The sequence below is a fragment of the Manis javanica genome, chromosome X, assembly GCF_040802235.1.
Source record: "Manis javanica isolate MJ-LG chromosome X, MJ_LKY, whole genome shotgun sequence".
NCBI classification, from domain to species: Eukaryota; Metazoa; Chordata; class Mammalia; order Pholidota; family Manidae; genus Manis; species Manis javanica.
Genome location: NC_133174.1, coordinates 54,122,910 through 54,143,513, shown reverse-complemented (window position 1 = coordinate 54,143,513; position 20,604 = coordinate 54,122,910). Strand labels below are relative to the sequence as shown.

At 39.7% G+C, this 20,604-nt stretch overlaps 1 protein-coding gene across 1 annotated transcript; it reads left to right on the top strand.

Moving 5' to 3' along the window:
- Window positions 1-17,567: 17,567 nt before the first annotated feature.
- LOC118972219 (endogenous retrovirus group K member 7 Pro protein-like) lies at window positions 17,568-17,891 on the top strand. The gene has a single exon (XM_037017142.1). The coding sequence runs from the start codon at window positions 17,568-17,570 to the stop codon at window positions 17,889-17,891; it is 324 nt and encodes a 107-aa protein (XP_036873037.1).
- Window positions 17,892-20,604: the final 2,713 nt, after the last annotated feature.

Here is a 20,604-nt window from a genome sequence, read left to right as displayed (position 1 = left end):
TCCACATCTCTAAATTCCATCATATAGGAGGTTAAGGATCTAACATATGAATTGGGAAGACATGAAGATTCAGTCCATAACAATACCTTTCAGCCACCAAAATGTCTAGCACCCAGAAGCCTTCCATAATAATCTGTTGCAAGAATAAATGAGTGGTAATTCATTTTGGGTATTATTGAGTGAGGAACTCTGTTGATTTTCTCTCTAGTGAAAATGGTGAAAGTAGTGAACAAACAACCGTTAAATGTTTCTGAAAATAATCCTAAGGTTAAACATCAAATGAGGAAACGTCTATTGAAGAAAATCTATGAACATGTGTTAAGAAAGGTGAGAGTCTATGGTATGTGAACCCAGACTGCCTCCATTCTTTCTCCCAGTTCAGTGAAGTAGTGATTTCATCCTATTTTCTACAGCCAGTAACAAAGGGCTACCTCATTTCCCAGCTCTGAACCAAAGGACTTTATTCCAAAGAGAAGCAGGACTTCAGTATTGTTCATCCTATTTCCAACTGCCTGTTGGTGAGGCTAAGTCCTAGGTGACTGTCTTCCTATCTTTCACATGACCCTCACTTTCAGAATGGTGTCTTTCTCTTGGGTGTGGCACACTGAGAATATTAGGACCTTAAATGCCATTCTTCCAGCTCATGAAGCAGCAGTTATACTCAAAGACAGTCAAACCCATATCATTCCATGCTGTTGCCCACCCTACTCATCCACCTCCAATAGATGGTCAGCTCCTAGAGCAAGGATATCACTTGAAAGCTTTACATCAACCTCACCATCTGCTCCCAAGTCCTGCATCCGAGATTTTTCCTAGGAGAAAAACAAACCATAAACAATTAACTTCTAATCTGTTCCCAAAGGAATGACTTTATTTGCAACACAGCATGGAAAATGTTAAACTAGAGGACACCTTCAAGAACAGGGAAGTTTTGGTGAAAGACAATTAGAAGGATTCATGGACCTAATGAAGAAAACAGACTACAATGTAGGCCAGCTAGCTTACAGTAGATAAACTGGGAATAAGACAGGTGAGAGAAGTCCTCTTCATGTCAGAATAAATGTTAAACACTGACCTCAAAAGCTGTTCCATCAAAGAAGCTACAATTTGGTGAGATTAGTTTGTACAACTTGTGTTTCTTGATATTATTGGAAACAACAGAGCAATCAGTCAGCAATTTGTAAAACACAACAGCAGGAAGTTGTCAGTAGATTAAAGCCCTACCAGCACCACTGTCATCACAGAATGGCAAGGGGCATACCTAAATCTGCATAACTCTGAGGAGCAACATTAGACATTTAGTACTACAGGGAGGAATAAACATCACTAAAATAATTCAGTTAGTGGAGGTACTAGCCACAGCAATCAGACAAAACAAAGAAATACAGGGAATCCAGATTGGTAAAGAAGAAGTCAAACTGTCACTATTTGCAGGTAACATGATACTGTACATAAAAAACCCTAAAGACTCCACTCCAAAACTACTAGAACAAATATCTGAATTCAGCAAAGTTGCAGGACACAAAATTAATATGCAAAAATCTGTTGCTTACCTATACACTAACAATGAACTAGCAGAAAGAGAAATCAGAAAAAAATTCCATTCACAATTGCATCAAAAAGAATAAAATACCTAGGAAAAAACCTAACCAGGGAAGTGAAAGACCTATACCCTGAAAACTACAAGACACTCTTAAAAGAAATTAAAGAGCACACTAACAAATGGAAACTCATCCCATGCTCTTGGCTAGGAAGAATTAATGTTGTCAAAATGGCCATCCTGCTTAAATCAATCTACAGATTCAATGCAATCCCTATCAAATTACCAATAGCATTCTTCAATGAACTGGAACAAATAGTTCAAAAATTCATATGGAACCACCAAAGACCCCGGATAGCCAAAGCAATCCTGAGAAGGAAGAATAAAGTGTGGGGGGATCTCACTCCCCAACTTCAAGCTCTACTACAAAGCCACAGTAATCAAGACAGTTTGGTACTGGCACAAGAACAGAGCCACAGATCAGTGGAACAGAATAGACACTCCAGACATTAACCCAAACATATATGGTCAATCAACATATGATAAAGGAGCCATGGACATACAATGTGGAAATGACAGTCTCTTTAACAGATGGTTCTGGAAAAACTGGTCAGCTACATGTAAGAGAATGAAACTGGATCATTGTTTAACCCATATACAAAAGTAAATTCAAAATGGATCAAAGACTTAAATGTAAGTCATGAAACCATAAAACTATTAGAAAAACAAATCATAAGCAAAAATCTCTTGGACATAAACATGAACAACTTCTTCATGAATATATCTCCCCAGGCAAGGGAAACAAAAGAAAAAATGAACAAGGGGACTATATCAAGCAGAAAACTTCTGTACAGCAAAGGGCACTACCAATAGAATAAAAAGGCATCTACAGCATGGGAGAATATATTCATAAATGACAGATCCTTTAAAGGGTTGACATCCAAAATGTATAAAGAGCACATGCACCTCAAGAAACAAAAAGCAAATAATCCAATAAAAAAATGGTCAGAGGACCTGAAGAGATAGCTCTCCAAATAAATACAGATGGCCAACAGACACATGAAAAGATGCTCCTCATTGCTAGTTATCAGAGAAATACAAATTAAAACCACAAGGAGATATCACCTCACACCAGTAGGGGTGGCCACTATCCAAAAGACAAACAACAACAAATGTTGGCAAGGTTGTGGAGAAAGGGGAACCCTCCTACACTGCTGGTGGGAATGTAAATTAGTTTAACCATTGTGGAAAGCAGTATGGAGTTTCCTCAAAAAGCTCAAAATAGAAATACCATTTGACCCAAGAATTCCACTTCTAGGAATTTACCCTAAAAATGCAGCAGCCCTGTTTGAAAAAGACATATGCACCCCTATGTTTATCATAGCACTATTTACAATAGCCAAGAGTTGGAAGCAACCTAAGTGTCCATCAGTAGATAAATGGATAAAGAAGATGTGGTACATATACACAATGGAATATTTTTCAGCCATAAGAAGAAAACAAATCCTACCATTTGCAACAACATGGGTGGAGCTAGAAGGTATTATGCTCAGTGAAATAAGCCAGGCAGAGAAAGACAAGTATCAAATGATTTGGGAGTATAAGAACAAAGAAAAAACTGAAAGAGCAAAACAGCAGCAGACTCACAGAACCCAAGAATGGGCTAACAGTTACCAAAGAGACAGGGACTGGTGAGAATGGGTGGAAAGGGGGGATAAAGGAGTGGAAAATGAAAGGTGGCATTATGATTAGCATGTATAATGAGGTGGGCACGGGAAGGGCTGTACAACACAGAGAATACAAGTAGTGACTCTATAGCATCTTACTACACTTATGGACAGAGACTGTAATGGGCTATGTGTGGGGGACTTGGTGATGGGGGGAGTGTAGTAAACATAGTGTTCCTCATGTAACTGTAGATTAATGATACAAAAATAATAATAATTCATTTACTGACTAATCTAATAAGCAGGGAAATAACAATAACAAATTCCAGAAGTAGGAGCAGTATCTAGAGTTGCTAAGATACATTATTTAAAAAGTCTAGTTTACACTAAAAAATTATGAGGTAAGGATACACAGTAATGTGGGCTGGCAGCATAAATAATTAGCAAACTTGAGAATAGATCAATAAAGATTGTTTCAGCCATAGAATAAATGAAAAGGAATGAAGAAAAGTTAACAGAGCCTCAGAGAAATGTAGGACATCATAAAAGACACCAACATATTTCATGAGAGTGCCAGAAAGAGTTGAAAGGAGAAGAAAAATTATCTGAAGAAATCATAGCTGTAATCTTCCTAAATTTACTGAAAAACAAAAACCTACATATTGTTTTTTCAGGAAGCTCAACAAACTCCAAGTAAAATGCAAAGAAACCCACAAATCCACAAATAAATGTAACAGTAAAATGCTACAAGTTAAAGATGAGAAGAAAATCTTGAAAGAAGCAAAAAAAAAAAAAAGAAAAAATGACACCTCACTTACAAGGGAACCCCAATGAAATTAATGGTTGACTTCTCAGAAGTAAAGTGAAATGAAAGCCAGGAGACAGAGGGATAGAATATACTTTGGGAAGTGCTCAAAGAAATAAACTACCAATCAAGAGCCCTATATCCAACAAAGCTTTTATTCACAAATGAAGGCAAAATAGACTTTCACAAGCAAACAAAAACTGAAATAATTTGTTGCTTGCAGACCTGCCTTACACAAAATACTAAAGGAATTTCTTAAGGCTTAAAAGAAGTGGCCCTAGACGCTAAGTTGAATCTACATAAACAAAGAGCATCACTAAAAGTAATTAAGTGGTTATTGAATTAAAGGAACAAAAAAGACATGAGACATACAGAAAGCAAGTAAGATGTGACACATTATTCCAAATATATTAACAAAAATCTGAATGTATTAAATAATCCAAACAAAAGGCAATAACACTGTAAATGTGTGTTCCTTTTTCTCATAACTTTAAAAAAAACAATTGTATAAAATAATATGTATCAAATGCATTTTTAGGCCTATAACTGTGGAAATGCCATGTATATATAATATATTTGCCAATAATAGCACAAATGAAGAAGATAGGAGCAAAGCTGTAATGGGCTAAGGAAAGGACAAGAGATGATAAAATAATAACTATAATAATATACTGTTGACTTAGTAACTTTAATAAATGCAATATTTATAATAATAATACCACAAAAAAGGTAAAAAGGAACAGAACTACACAAGAATTATATTTCTATGTAGTACTAGAATCATGCAAGTATAAATCTGATTTGTACAGTATAAATCTGATGAAGCTGATTCAGATAAATTAAGATGCATATGATAAACCTTAGGTTAACCACTGAAAATATAGTGAAAAATCAGTGATTAAATTAAAATGCTACTTTTGAAAATATTTATTCAATGCAAAACATATCAGTAAGGGAGGAATAAAGGAACAAAAAAAACCATGAGACATATAGAAAAGAGAAATGTCATACATAATTCCAAATATATTAGCAATAAATGTGAATGCATTAAATAATCCAAACAAAAGGCAAATATTTTCAGACTGGAAAAGAAATTCCAAATATGTGTTGTATACAGAAGATATACTTTAGATTCAAAGACACAAGAACACTGAAATTGAGTGTATAGGAAGTATATATATATGTATATATATATCTTGAAACAACAACCAAAGGAAAACTGGAAAAGCTATATTAATATCAGACAAAAGAGAATTTAAAACAAAAAAGTGTTACTAGAGGTACGTAAGATATTTTACAGTGATAAAAGTGACAATCAGGTAGATATAGCAATTATGAACATATGCATTTAATAAGAGAACACCAAAATGCATAAACAATAATTGACAGCAATGAAGGAAGGATTAGACAGTACAAACATAGTTGGGGACTTTAGTATCCTACTTCTAATAATTGATCAAACAACTAGACAGAAGGTTGACATGGAAATAAAATACTTGAACATTATAAAACAATTAGACTTAAAACATCTCTAGATCATTTCATTCCATAACTTAACAATAGAATATACATTATGCTTAAATGCACATGGAACATTCTCCAGAACAGACCATCTGCTAATAAACCTCAATATATTTACAAACATAAAGTAATATAAAATATATTCTCTGACCCACATGGAATGAAAACAGAAACTACAAATTGGGAAAAATTGTGGAAATTCAGAAATATGGGGAAATTAAATAATGCACACATAAACAGCCAATGGGTTAAAGCAAAAATCTAAAGGAAAATGAGAAAATACTTAGAGATGAATGAGAATGAAAATACTGTATGCCAAATCTTATGGGACATAGCTAAAGCAGTGCTAAGATAGAAAATTATAACTGCAAATATTTATATTATGAAATATCTCAAATCAGTAAATTAACCTTTTAACTTAAATCATTGGAAAAATAGCACACTAAATGTAAAGAAAGCAGAAGGAATGAGATAACAATTACTAGAATGGATATTAATGAAACAGAAAAAAGAAAAACAATAGAAAAAATCAATGGAACCAAAATCTGGTTCTTTGAAAACTGACAAACCTTTTAATCAACAAAATTGGCAAAACTTTAGTGAGTCTGATTAAGAAAAAAAGATTCAAGTAGCTGAAATTAGAAATGAAAAGGGAACATTACTAGCAACATTATAGAAATAAAAGGATTTTAAAGGAATGCTATGAACAACTGCTTGCCCAACAAATTATATAACTTAAATGAAATGGAAAAATTCCTAGAAAGACACAACTATTGAAACTGACTCAGAAAAACACAGCTTATCTGAATAGACATATACATGTAGTACATTGAATTTAAACATTACCTTAAAAAAAAAGGCCTAGATGGCTTCACTGTATTCTACCAAACATTCAAGGAAGAACTAATACCAATATTCAGAAGTTCTTCCAAAAAACAATGAGAAGTTACTTCCTAACTCATTTTATGAATCCATATTACTCTGATAGCAAAAGTGGGCAAAGACATCACAAGAAAAGAAACCTACAGGTTAGTATCTCCTATAAAGATAGAATTAAAAAATCAACAAAAAGGTATTATCCAGCTGATCCTAGCAACATATATAGAGAAATATACGTCATGATAAAATGGGATATATCCCATGAATACAAGGTTGCTTTAACATAAGAAAATCTATTAATGCCATAATCATATCAATTGGATAAGAAACAAAAATCACATGATCTCAATATACAGAAAATGCATTTGACAATATCCAACATCCTTTCATAATACATTCACTCAAAAAACTAGGAATAGAAGAGCTTCTGACAATTACAAAAGATGTCTACAAAAACCCACAGCTGACATAATAATAAAAGCATGGATGTTTATCTCCTAGCATCAGGATGTTTACTCCTGCTACTTCTATTCAACAATATACTGGGGGTTCTAGCTAGGGAAATTAGAGAAAAGAAAGAAATAAGACATCCAACTTGGAAAGTAAGAACTAAACTGTATTTTCAGATACATGGTTGTAGGTGTAGAAATTCCTAAAGTATCCACCAAGAACAATATTGAACTAATAAACAAATCAATCAAGGCATCAGGATACTAGATCAATAACTAAAAATTGATTGTTTTTCTATACATTTGCAATAAAATATCCAAAATTAAAGGAAATAAAAATACTATTTATGGTGGTATCAAAATCAATAAAATACTTAGGAATAAACTTAATTAACTGCAAGACTTATACTCTGAAAACTATAAAACATTGTTGAAAGAAATTAAAAAATAAATAAGTGAAAAAATAAAACCTGTGTTCATGGGTCAGAAGACTTAGCATTGTTAAGATAGAAATACCCCTTAAACTAAGCAATTTTGACACAATACTGGGCATATTGGAAGCTGATTTATTTGTAGAAATTGACAAGGTGATTCTAAAATTCATATGGAATTGAAGGGAGTCAGAAGAGCCAAAATAATTTTGAAAATGAAGGATGAAGGAACACTCACATATCCCAATTTCATAACATAATACAAAGCAATGTTAAGACAGTGTGAAAGTATCAAATGGATAGACATACTGATACATGGAATAGAATCAAGAGTTTACAAATAAGTTGATACATCTGTTGTCAACAGATTTTCAACAAGGGTGTGAAAATTATTCAATGGGGAAAGAATATTTTTCAATAAATAGTGGTTGGGCAAATGGACAGCCACATGCAAAAGGATAACTTTGAAACTCAAAGTGGATCAAAGGCCTAAATGTAAGAGCAAAACTTATAAAGATCATAGAAGAAAACAGATGTAAATCTTCCTGACTTATTTTGGCAAAGGGATTTTACATATTGTTAGAGTAGGCAGATAGTCAGACATGGGCAGAGAAGGGAAAGGGTAACTTCATCCATTGTTTACATTTGGCTGGTGTTTCCACTCAGCAAGATGCTTGTTTACATTCTATACATTCCCTGTATACTGTTCTCCAGATATAGGAAATAATAATATACATAATACACTTGTAGTTTCCAACATAGAAGAGAAGTTGACACTGACTTCATCTCAAAATACATTATACACTCATTAGCATACTAAAAATCAGACCCTTTGGCACCATGACAGTTCTGAAGCAGACTGAAGGACAAAAAGAGGGCATCACCCCATTTATCAGAAATCCCCTCCCTATTCTGAGAAAACCATACCTATCCTGATGAATATTCCACCCCCAGCTCAAATTCCAGCTGTAAGACCATCTAACCCAAACCCCACAGTGTTGTTCACCTCTTGAGCATGCCCACACTCCTTCCTTGAGTGTGTACTTTTGCTATACTAGACCACTCCCCACTTGTACCTGCTTGACCTGCTTGTGAATTTTTTCTCAATCAGAGTCAAGAACAATTTCCAGAGTTGAGATCACACCTAGTGTGTAGAGAGGATTCCTGGATTGGATTTCCCAACAACATTATGACACTGAAGCACATGGAACCAGAGAGAAAAAGATTAATTGAACTTTATAGGAAATAAGAACTTTTGTGTTTCAAAAGATACCATCAAGAAGATGAAAAGACAATGTTAATAATGGAAGAAAAATATTTCCAGGCCAAATATATGATAAAGTACTTGTATCTAGCATATATAAGAGTTTTGAGTCAGTTTCAGTCTACTGATAGTGATGCTGTCAGTTAGAAATATTTGGAGGCACTCAACTGTGCCTATACTACTGGTGGCAAGCCCCACAGACATTTCCCTGACTGGAACCAATGTTGTGGCTGGACCAGATCTTTTAGTTCTTACTATGAGAGCAAGATGCACTTCAGCAACAACTATCATGGAACTTTGAAAACAATACTAGGTTTATTATCCACAAGTTCTGAAGAGTACACAACGATCCTGGTGACCATACAGTAAGACCACAGGTAGAGATAAAAAGAGACACTGAACTATGGGGTTCTGTCTTTATTAGAGTAGAGAGCAGGATGCCTATGGTTTCACAGTTTCACTCTTTATTTATGAATTTAAGACATAAGAATGGGAATTAAAATGGGGGAAGGGAAAAACAAGTGGTCAGTCAATTAGCTAGGTGTGGGTAAAATGATAACATTTCCAGAATATCTCGCCTGGTTTTGGTATATCTGCATATCAACAGGTGTTCAGAGGTGTAAACAAATAGGCTTTAGTGCATTTGCATCTTTCCTCAGGGGTGGAGAAGTTCATTCTCCATATCAGTGGGTAATTACCTGGGCAACAGAGGGCTAATCTGTACCTGAGAGGTGAGGGGGAGGGCTGGTGTGATTTTTGCTTGAGCAGAGAAGAAAGACGGCCTGGGACTGCAGTTTGTGAACAATAAATGGGTTTTAAACTTTATTTATCCCTTTGACTGATTTTGGTTTTTAGGCGTATTTTGTCCTGGAATTTCCTTACCAGGACTTACAATTGGCGAAAGTCAACAGGATTCCTGTGAACCCAAAACCTGTAATAATGGGTGCAACCTTTTGGACGGCTACCCCTAGAAATGATGGGGAGAAGCAGCACTCATGCCAAGGGACATGTGTCTACACTTGTGTGGTCGTGGAGGCGCCACCACCACTGCTGGCCATGCTGACCCCAGCCTGTGGCCCGAACCTAAGGCTACTGCTTCTGCCATTGCTGCTGCTCTTGCTGCTGGCTGGAGCCGGGCCACAACCATGGAAAGGAGCAGAGGTCTGGGTCACCTTGAAGCAACTGGCTGCTGTGTGCCATGCCTTGCTGACTACAGAGCCCATCGCCGGAACAGCTCCAATGAAGGTAATAACCTCCTATCCTATCACGGGGTGGGTGCGAGACTGGACCCAAAGGTCACAGTGTGGTGTGGCACAGACACCTCAAAATACAATGTGGGCTCATTGGTGTGGCTTGTCTTTCATCTTTGTAGAAGTCAGCTGAGCCTAGAAGGAGTGCCCTGCATGTTGTGAAGATCAGTAAACCACCAAGAGGGGCTTAGAGCATCTCTCTGCAGCCTATGGTTGGTCACCAGTTACTGAGAGCGATTGAGGTACCCACTTTATTGGACATGTGTTGCAAGGATGGGTGCAGCAATTAGGAGTGAAATGGATGTGGCCCTGGACATTTCAACACATGGATCAGCAATGGCTGGCTCTTCTGGCACCTTGGGGAAAAGGCCTGAAAGCTGGCCTTCTGTGTATTACTGTAATAACAGCAAATTGGCACCCAACAATCACAGTTATTTGCTTCTATGGCCTTTCTGTCCTGGATTCACCACCTGGCTGCAGCTGCCGTGTGATGGCTGGAATGGATGAGCTTTGGACTTAATCTGCATGGGACTTTGAACTTTGCTGAATCCTCTGGCTTGAGAATTATGATTGTGTTGCTGTTGTCAAGAAAATAATGTTTAAAGAGAAGCTTGACTTTGTCCAATGTTTGGTAAAAGTTTTGTGAGCTATCTAGCATGATTGTTAGGAATGAGTAAACAAGTGTTGAAATATATTTTGTGGTTAGTGAGAGATTGTGCTGTAAAGTACATTTACTTAATCTGCATAGGCTGAATCCTCTGGCTTAAAGATTGTCAAGATTTTATTGCTGTTGCTGTTGCATGTTACCAGATTGTTTGGAAGAGGGGCATCGAGTAAATTGTAAGGCAAGATTACTGGAGGGGTGGACTGTGGGTAAAATGGTAACATTTACAGAATATCTCACCTGGCTTTGGTATATCTGCATATCAACAGGGGTTCAGAGGTGTAAACAAGTAGGCTTTAGTGCATTTGCATCTTTCCTCAGGGGTGGACAAGTTCATCTCCATATCAGTGGGTAATTACCTTGGAAACAGAGGGCTTATCTGTACCTGAGAGTTGAGGTTGGGGGGCGCTGGTGTGGTTTTTGCTTGAGCAGAGAAGAAAGACGGCCTGGGACTGCAGTTTGTAAGCAATAAACGGCGTTTAAACTTTATTTCTCCCTTTGACTGATTTTGGTTTTTAAGGGTATTTTGTCCCGGGATTTCCTTTCCCTGGACTTACACTAGGTCAACAAGAAATTTATATTAAAAAAAAGGAATTTCATGGGAAGGTAGCCTGGTTCTTTATTTAATCGTGTAACTGGCAATGTGTTTATTCAAGATGTATGTCCTTGAAGTGGATGTCTCAGTAATCAAAAGCTTAATGTCAGGGATTTACATTAAAATCAGAAAAGCTAACTTTTAGGCACTTACAATATAATAAGGAACACTTCTAATTCAGTCCCAAAGAGATAAATAACACAAATTAAAATGTGTGAAGAATCTCTGTGGACATTTCTTCAAAGATACTTCAGTGGCCAGTAAACGCAGAAATAGACACTCAACGTCATTAGGCACCTGGGATGTACAGATCAAAACTATAATAAGATGCCACTTCATATCTACTAGCATGGATAGAATAATAAAAAACTCAGACAATAAGTATTAGCAAGCATGTGGAAAAATTGTAATTCTCATATAGTTTGGTGGAAATAAAACAGTGTAGCCACTTTAGAAAATAATCTGGGAAGCTACTCACAACGTTGAACATAGGTCATATGACTCAGTAATTCCACTCTTAAGTATATAACCAAAATAACTGAAAATATATGTCCAGAGAAAAACATGTTTATAGCAGAATTATTCATAATAGCTGAAAGGTGGTAAAATCCCAAATGTCCATCAATGGATGAATTGATAAAGAAATGTGGTATATTCATACAAGGGAATATCATTCAGCCATAAAAAATGATGTACTGATACATGTTATAACATGGATAAACCCTGAAAACATTATGCTAAATAAAATAGATAAGTCACAGATCTTATACTACATGATTCCAATCATATGAAACTCCAGAATAGGGAAATTTATAGAGACAGAGAATAGATTTGTGGTTGTAGAGGGATGTAGGCTTGGCAGGCAGGGGCTAGGTAAGAAACAGACAAAGAATACAGGTTTTTTTGAGATAATGAAAATGTTTTAAAATTGACTGTGATGATGGTGGTACGTATCTGTGAATATATCCAAAACTATTTACCTGTACACTTAAATGGTTGAATTACATGGTATATAAATTATATTTCTATAAAGCTGTAACTCTGGGGGGGAAATATGTTCCCAGCCTGGGGCAAATAACTTTGAAGCTGAAATCAGTCAAAGGGATAAATAAAGTGGGAGAAACCCATTTATTGCTTACAAGCAGTCATCCTCTTCTGCTTGCCTGTGTCTCTTGTGACATAGATGCAGAAAGGGACCCCACCTAACCCCTCCAGTCCAAACAAACCCTGTCTCCTCCTTATAATTACCTATTGATATGGATATGTACTACTTCTCTCCACTCCTTGGAAACACCTGTTGATATGGAGATACACTAAGGCCAGGTGAGAGATTCTGGAAAATACTCCAATTTTACCCACAGCCAACCCCTCCAGAAGTCTTGCCTCACAATCTACTCACTCCCCTTCATCTGCAATGACCCCTCTGCAAGAAAACTGGATCACTGTAACCAGATTAATAACATACAATAACAACAGCAATAAAATTATGATAATACTCAAACAGGAGGATTCAGCTAGGTTCAAAGTCCTACTCAGTTCGAAGTCCATAGCTCACCCATTCCACAGATGATCAGTAGCTGAGTGAGTAGGAGTTCAGAGCAATCCTCATGAGGCAGCTGCATCTGGGGGAAGGGGGGACTCCAGACCACAGGGACATAAAAGAAAATAACTTTCAGAGTGATAAGTTACATGTTTTAATGATACCAGCAGAGGCAAATCTTCTCCATTGGTTAGGATGTATGCAAGAGAGTGGTTCTGTGATAGTACAGTGGCAGGAATGGGATCTCATTCTTGTCCAGTATACCACACCTTCACCCCCTTTCTGTGGGAGTTAAAGATGGGTCAATATATAGGGCTACAGGAGGTACATGCACTTGTCATAATGATGAAACAAAATTTCCCCATAAGATGCTCTTACCTTCCAGATGTTTTGGGTACACTACTGTGGCCTTTGGGGGCCTCTCTGCTGTTACTCCAGGAACACACAGGAGGCCAGCTTCCAGGCCTTTTCCCCAAGGTGCCAGAAGGGCCAGCCATCACAGGTCCATGTGTTGAAACATCCAGGACCACATCCACTCAACAGAGTCTCTAGGATTTAATGCAGTTGGGGCTGGCAGCAGGATGTTCCTCTGCTGGCCATATCCTGGCTTCAATAACTTCTCTTTGGTTTTCACAAACAGCTGTATAGTAGAGGCAGCAATATGTGTTAGCATATCCACAGAACCAAAGGCTCTTTCTTTGAGCCATTCAAATGCCATAGTACTGTTTTTAAGCAAACTTACTAACCATGTAGACTACAGGTGTCCAACTTCAGGCCAGATTTCTATGAACTATTGTACCTCTCTATGATGCCTGCACCAGTAGGGTTATATTATACATGAAACTTCTGCTTTATTACTACATACTGCATCCATTCTTGTAGTGCATGTCCAGTAATGTGGGTGCCTTGATAGCTTCAATCACTTGCAGCTGTCCATAGGCTGCAAAGAGATGCTCTAAGCCCCTCTTGGTGGCTTGCTGATCTGCATGCCATGCATAAAAAGTAATCAACCATCCAGTAGCTCTGTCCACACAAGTCAGGGCATACCAATATCCTTCTGATATGGGCAGAGGCCCAACATAGTCTATCTGTCACCTAACAAAGGGTATTGACTCCTTTAATAGTCTCTCATGTGGCTGATGGACTCAGTGTAAGTACATCTTTTAGCACACAAGGCACTCATTCTGGACTCTGATGACTTCTTCAAAAGTCAGTGGCAAGCCCCACGAATAAGCTACATCCCACATTGTATTTTTCCCCAGGTGCAACAAATTCTGATAACCATTGGACCACATTAGGGGCAGGTGTTCCTTCTAGCCAACACACCTGGGCCAAAGTGTCCCCTTCACCATTCCCTGGGAATGCCAAAGGCAAATGGGCAGTCACATAATATACAGTAACTCAGTGTGACCAGAGGCCCATAGGTTTGGTCACTACACTTGCCCCCAAAGGGGCTGGTGACCAGCCATCCAGTTGGCATGACACCATGTCAGTAGCCACAGGGTCTAGCCCCAAAAGATGGCCCAGCTCTCAGTGCAGACAGCTATGGGGGAAGGTTCCTTGGTGATCATGAACCATACTGCCCTTAACTTAGCCCACTGACTACTCTTCCCCTGTCTGTCCTCCATTCATATTGTTTCAGTCTTGGGATGGAAAGACACAACCCTCCACTTCAGACTGCCTATGATTGTAATAGTCTGTCTATGAAGCATCTTCAGGTATAGAGGATTTTCCTTGCTGATAGTCTCTCAGCTACTAATGGCTCAAAAGCAAGTTCTTCCTGCTTTCCATTGGTATACATCACTTGTCGGGAGCCATAGGCCATAAAAACAATGGTCTCGCCCTTTTTGCCTAGGTCTCTAATTTCTCAAGCCTACCCTGTTTACAAAGATCAATTGATCCAGCTTGCGATTAGACCGCTGGGATAGAGATTAAGCAGCTGCCGTGATAACATCTCCTTAGTAAAACATTTTGTCTTTTCTCAGTAATCCCCCACCCATCATCTTTTCCAGAGAACATTCTTCAGTTAGGTATCCTAGCAACCTAGATAACCCTTGCCACTTCAGCTGGGGCTGTTTCCCCCTCCTAGCTCCTATATAATCTACTTTGTAAGAATAAACTTTGAGACCTTGATCAGACTTTCGACTTGGTCTCCTTCTTTGTGTCTGGTTTGTCTCTCGTCCAGGTTAACTTCCCCTCGAGCCCTTGTTGAACTCCCCGCCGGCCAGGGCAAGTGGCGCCCAACGTGAGGCTCGAGGTACGAAGCCTGATCTGGACGTCACTCATATGGACAGCCGTCCTTCTTTCTTTGGATCACCACCCAGCTGGTGAGTGAAGATCTGCACGAAGATCACCACAGGAGTACCCGCCTGTGACACAGATCGGTAAAGGTAAGGAAAGCGAATCAATCATGGGGCAAACACTAAATAAGCATGAGTTATTTGTTAAGGGACTTAAGGCTTCTCTCAAGACATGAGGAATACGGGTTAAGAAAAAAGATTTAGTTAAATTCTTTAGTTTGCTAGAGGATGTCTGCCCATGGTTCCCCCAGGAAGGAACTATAGATGAAAAATGGTGGCGCCAAGTTGGCGACTGCCTGAATGATTATTATCGTTCCTTTGGCCCTGAGAAGGTCCTAGTACAGGCATTTTCTTATTGGAATCTCATAAACGATGTGTTGCAGGTCCGCCACTGTCACCAAGATGTTTCAAAGATTGTTGACGATAGTGAAAATTAACTGAAGGGAAAGTTTTAAAAAAGTCAGACTTCTCTCCACAAAAAAGAGATCCCCGAGGACCTTCGTCCCTCCTCCCCAGCCTTTTATTGTCCCTCTGTCTCCATTTCCATGCCCGAGGTTAATAATGATCTGCCATCTAGAGGCCCCCTCCAAAATCTATTTACTCAGTCCTTTCTGGTCTCAAGTCCAACAGCCCTGATGATGATCCCTCTCCCCTGAAGAGGAGGCCGAACTAAAAGACACTGCTGCTAAGCACCATAATCTTGATTGGCCCCCTCAAGCACCTTTAGGTGCATGTCCACCGCCCTATAACATACCATCCCCTTTCTGTACTCAACCCAATCTAGAAGAAATAACTAGACAAGCCACTGTTAAACTCTCTCGGGAGGTGCAGTCCCTTAAGGCACTGCTTCAGATCAAAAGGGAGAGATCCCAATTGCTTAGGCAATTACGTGACCTTGACTTAGAAATAAGCTCCCCCCCGTCCCCCCTGTTCAGAAAATAAAAGTAAGTTCCCCCTCTGCTCCCCCCGTTCAGAAGTTAAAATCAAAAATAAAACCTTCATGTCTTCCTGGTGACCCGATACCAAACTAGACTGACCAAGGGAGAACTGACTGAGGGAGAGTCAAATGAGGCTGAACCACGAGAATCAGAAGGGGGAGATATGGACGCAGAAGAGCCTATAGCCCAGCTTGAGTCAGAAAACACTGAGGGAGGGGACGAGAATGCAACTTCAACCATTAGGACTCAGCGGTACCGCCGCCTTAAATTTAAAAATATAAAAGACTTAAAGAATGCTGTTTCCTCATATGGCCCTGTTGCCTCCTTTACTATTTCATTGTTAGAGTCTGTAAGCTAAGACTGGCTTACAGTTAATGATTGGGGCATGTTAACTAAAGCCACCTTAACAAGGAGTGACTTTCTCTTATGGAAAGCTGATTACACTGAAAGATGCCAGGATACTGCCCGCTGCAATATGGCTGCCGGCGGTCCTTCCAAATCCTGGACATTAGACAAACTTCTGGGCAATCGCCCCTATGACACAAATGAAAAACAGGCTAATTTTTCCCCAGGCTTACTCACACAAATCCAACATGCAGCCCTTAAGGCCTGGAAGAGCCTCCCTTCTAAAGGGTCGGCCATCACCTCTCTTGCCAAGGTTAGACAGGGGCCATAGGAACCTTACAGTGAATTCATAGGCTGCCTTACAGAGGCCGCCGAACGCCTCATGGGAAGGGAGGAAACAGATAATGAATTCATTAAACATCTTGCTTTTGAAAATACTAACTCAGCTTGTCAAGCGGCTATGCGTCACCATCGCCACGACAAAAATGTCTCGGATTTTATAAAACTTTGTGCCAATGTCGACCCAACCTCTCGCAATATCGGAATAGCCATAGGAGCAGCTCTTAAAGACTTTACTCAGGGAGCCAGGCTCAAGACGTGCTTTAATTGCAAGCAACCAGGTCATTTTTCAAGAGAGTGCACAGCCCCTAAGACCGAATGATCGCTCCCATCATCCCTGTGCCTGCAATGCAAATGGGGTAAGCATTGGGCCTCCGAATGCCGCTCCAAGGCTGACATACAGGGTAACCCTCTGCCTCCGAAACAGGGAAACTTGATACAGGGCCCACCCCAGGGCCTCAAAACCTACCCGGGACAGAACCCTGGGGTCATCAGGTTCGTCCACCAGTCAGTCCAAAATCCAGTGTCACTATCCTCTCCTGAGCAATTGCCAGTAGTGCAGGACTGGACCTCTGTTCCACCTCCCAGTCAATATTGACCCCAGAAATGGGAACTCAAATTCTTTCTACGGGGATTTTTGGCCCTTTGCCGCAAGGCACCTTTGGTCTTATTCTGGGTCGTGCCAGCTACACTATTCAGGGCCTCACTATTTCTCCAGGAGTCATTGACAATGATTATACTGGAGAAATTAAACTTCTGGCTACAGCCTTTCAGGGACCAATTACCATTTCCCCTGGCCAATGGATTGCTCAATTAATATTACTCCCCCTCGATGATAAAAATCCTTGCTATAAGCAAAAGAGAGACCCTCATGGGTTTGGATCATCAGATGTTTATTGGACACAAGAGATCACTCAAAAAGGACCCCTTCTTAAGTTAAAATTAAAGGAAAAACCTTTGAAGGCCTTATAGATACTGGCGCAGATGCCACAATTATTTCCAGTAAGGATTGGCCTTCATCTTGGCCTCTCACCGCTTCCATGACTCACCTTAGAGGTATTGGACAAACCTCCAACCCCCTACAAAGCTCCGAAGTTATTCAATGGGAAGATGAAGAAGGCAATCATGGTACTATCCAGCCCTACATGGTTGCAGGCCTACCTATCAATCTCTGGGGCAGAGATATTCTCTCTCAAGTGAAGCTCATTATGTGCAGCCCTAATGAACTAGTCACTCACCAGATGCTCAATCAAGGCTTTCACCCTGGGCAAGGGTTGGGCAAACACTCTCAGGGCTCAAAAGAGCCGGTCCTGGTCACCATAAAAACTGATCGTGCTGGAATTGGCTATGAAAATTTACCCTAAAGGCCATTGACATACCTTTACACCATGCAGATAAAATATCCTGGAAAACAACAGACCTTGTATGGGTTGATCAATGGCCCTTAACTTCTGAAAAACTGGCTTCAGCCACAATGTTAGTACAGGAACAACTTGCTGCAGGCCATATCGAGCCCAACACCTCGCACTGGAATACTGCTATTTTTGTCATAAAGAAAAAATCAGGAAAATGGAGGTTACTTCAAGACCTTAGAGAAATTAATAAAGCTATGATTCCTATGGGGGCCCTTCAACCAGGCCTCCCCACTCCTGTGGCGATTCCTGCAGGATACTGTAAAATCATTATTGACCTAAAAGATTGCTTTTTCACAATCCCCCTACATCCTAAAGACCGCAAGCATTTTGCATTTAGTTTGCCAGTGATTAATTTTAAAGGCCCTATGCCAAGATTCCAATGGAAAGTTCTGCCCCAAGGAATGGCAAACAGCCCTACACTGTGCCAAAAATTTGTAGCTCAAATTATAGGCCCATTTAGGCAAAGATGGCATTCTACATATTTAATTCATTACATGGATGACATCCTCATGGCTGGTCCTAACCCCACTGAACTCCTTGCTTATTCCCAAGAGCTTTCTAGGGCCCTTACCAGAGCTGGTCTTCAGATAGCCCCTGATAAAATTCAATTAAAACCCCCTTACTTGTTTTTAGGCTTTGAACTCTTTCATAATAAGATTCTTTCACAAAAGGTTCAACTTAGAACTGATTGCTTAAAAACTTTAAATGATTTTCAAAAACTTCTAGGAGATATCAACTGGCTCAGGCCTTATCTCAAGCTAACTACTGGAGAGCTTAAACCCTTGTTTGATAGTCTTAAAGGGGACCCAGATCCTACTTACAGTTGCTCATTAACAGCCCCAGCCCTAGAAGCCCTAAAGGCAGTGGAAGACACAATTCGAAACCAAAGCATCACCTTCATCTCTTTTGAGAAGCCTCTTCTCCTAGTCATTTGTGCTACTGATTTTACACACACTGGAGTGTTCTGGCAAGAGAGTCCCCTTTTTTGGGTCCATTTACCTGCCTCACCACCCAAAGTCCTTATCCCCTATACCTCCTGGGTGGCTGAGCTGATAAAAATCGGATGTGACCACAGCAGGAAAATATTCGTTAAAGACCCCGACAAAATTGTCCTACACTATTCTCCTACCCAAATCCACTGGTTGATAGAGAATGACGATGAATGGGCAACATCCTGCACCTCTTTCCAGGGAACCCTTGACAATCATTACCCTGCTAAGAAGCTTCTCCATTTTCTAAGGACCCAACCATTTTTTTTCCCTACATTGACCTCCTCTCAACCCCTTCCTCATGCCCCCCTAGTTTTCACCGATGGCTCCTCCAAAGGAGCGGCAGTCTTCACCATAGATAATCAAACCACTTCCCTACAATTCCCATTCCACTCCGCTCAATTGGTTGAACTCTTTGCTGTTTTACAAGTTTTTCAACAACTCCCAAATACTCCATTTAACCTATACACTGACAGTGCTTATATTGCTCAATCCATTCCCCTTTTAGAGACCATGCCCTATATAAAACCCACTACAAATGCCACCCCTCTGTTTTTTTCCATCCAACAATGCATACATTCCAAGCAACATCCCTTTTATATAAGCCATATTCGTGCCCATTCTGGTCTTCCTGGACCTCTAGCCACAGGCAATGCTGTGACTGATAAAGCCACACAACTTGCCCTTCTCGGTGAGCTCGATCCTGTGGCTCAAGCCAAAGAAGCTAACTCTTTACATCACCTTAACGCTCAAACCTTACATCTTCTTTTTAAAATTACTAGAGAACAAGCCCGTCAGATTGTTAAACAATGTGCAAATTGTGTCACTCTCCTGCCTGTTCCTCACTTGGGTGTGAACCCTAGGGGCCTAGTTCCCAATGAGATCTGGCAAATGGATGTAACACACGTCCCCTCATTTGGAAATCTTAAGTATCTTCATGTTATTGTAGATACCTTTAGTGGACTTATTTTTGCCAGCCTCCATGTTGGAGAAGCTTCAAAAAATGTTATTGCTCATGTACTCAATTGTCTTAGTGTCATGGGAAAACCCAAGATTATCAAGACTTATAATGGTCCTGGATATACTGGAAAAAAATTCCAAGAATTTTGTCACCAATTACAAATTAAGCATGTTACAGGCATAGCATACAATCCCCACGGTCAAGGGATTGTTGAACGAGCCCATCTAACTATTAATCATACCTTCCACAAATTAAAAATGGGGGATTTATATCCCATGAAAGGCTCTCCAAGAAATATTCTTCATCATGCCTTGTTTGTTCTTAATTTTCTAACTTCGGACGCTCATGGCAAATCTGCAGCTGATCACCTTTGGCACCCACAATCTGATAAAAATTATGCCACTGTCATATGGAGAGACCCCCTCTCTTCCCGTTGGAAAGGCCCCATCCCCCTACTCATATGGGGCCGGGGATCTGCCTGTGTTTTTGACACCAAAGAAGAAGCTGCTCGCTGGCTGCCAGAGCGTTTGATTAAACCAATAGATTTACCAGAAGATTTTAAAAAATCTTATCCAACTGTTCAGGGTGGTGACACCCCCTGAGACATCCTTTTTCTTCTTCTCTCCATAGATTCTGGCTGCCGGTTTAGTCCTTGCCTTTATTTTAGGCATAAGACTTGCCGCCTCCACCCCTCCCCAGTGGACCCTTGTAC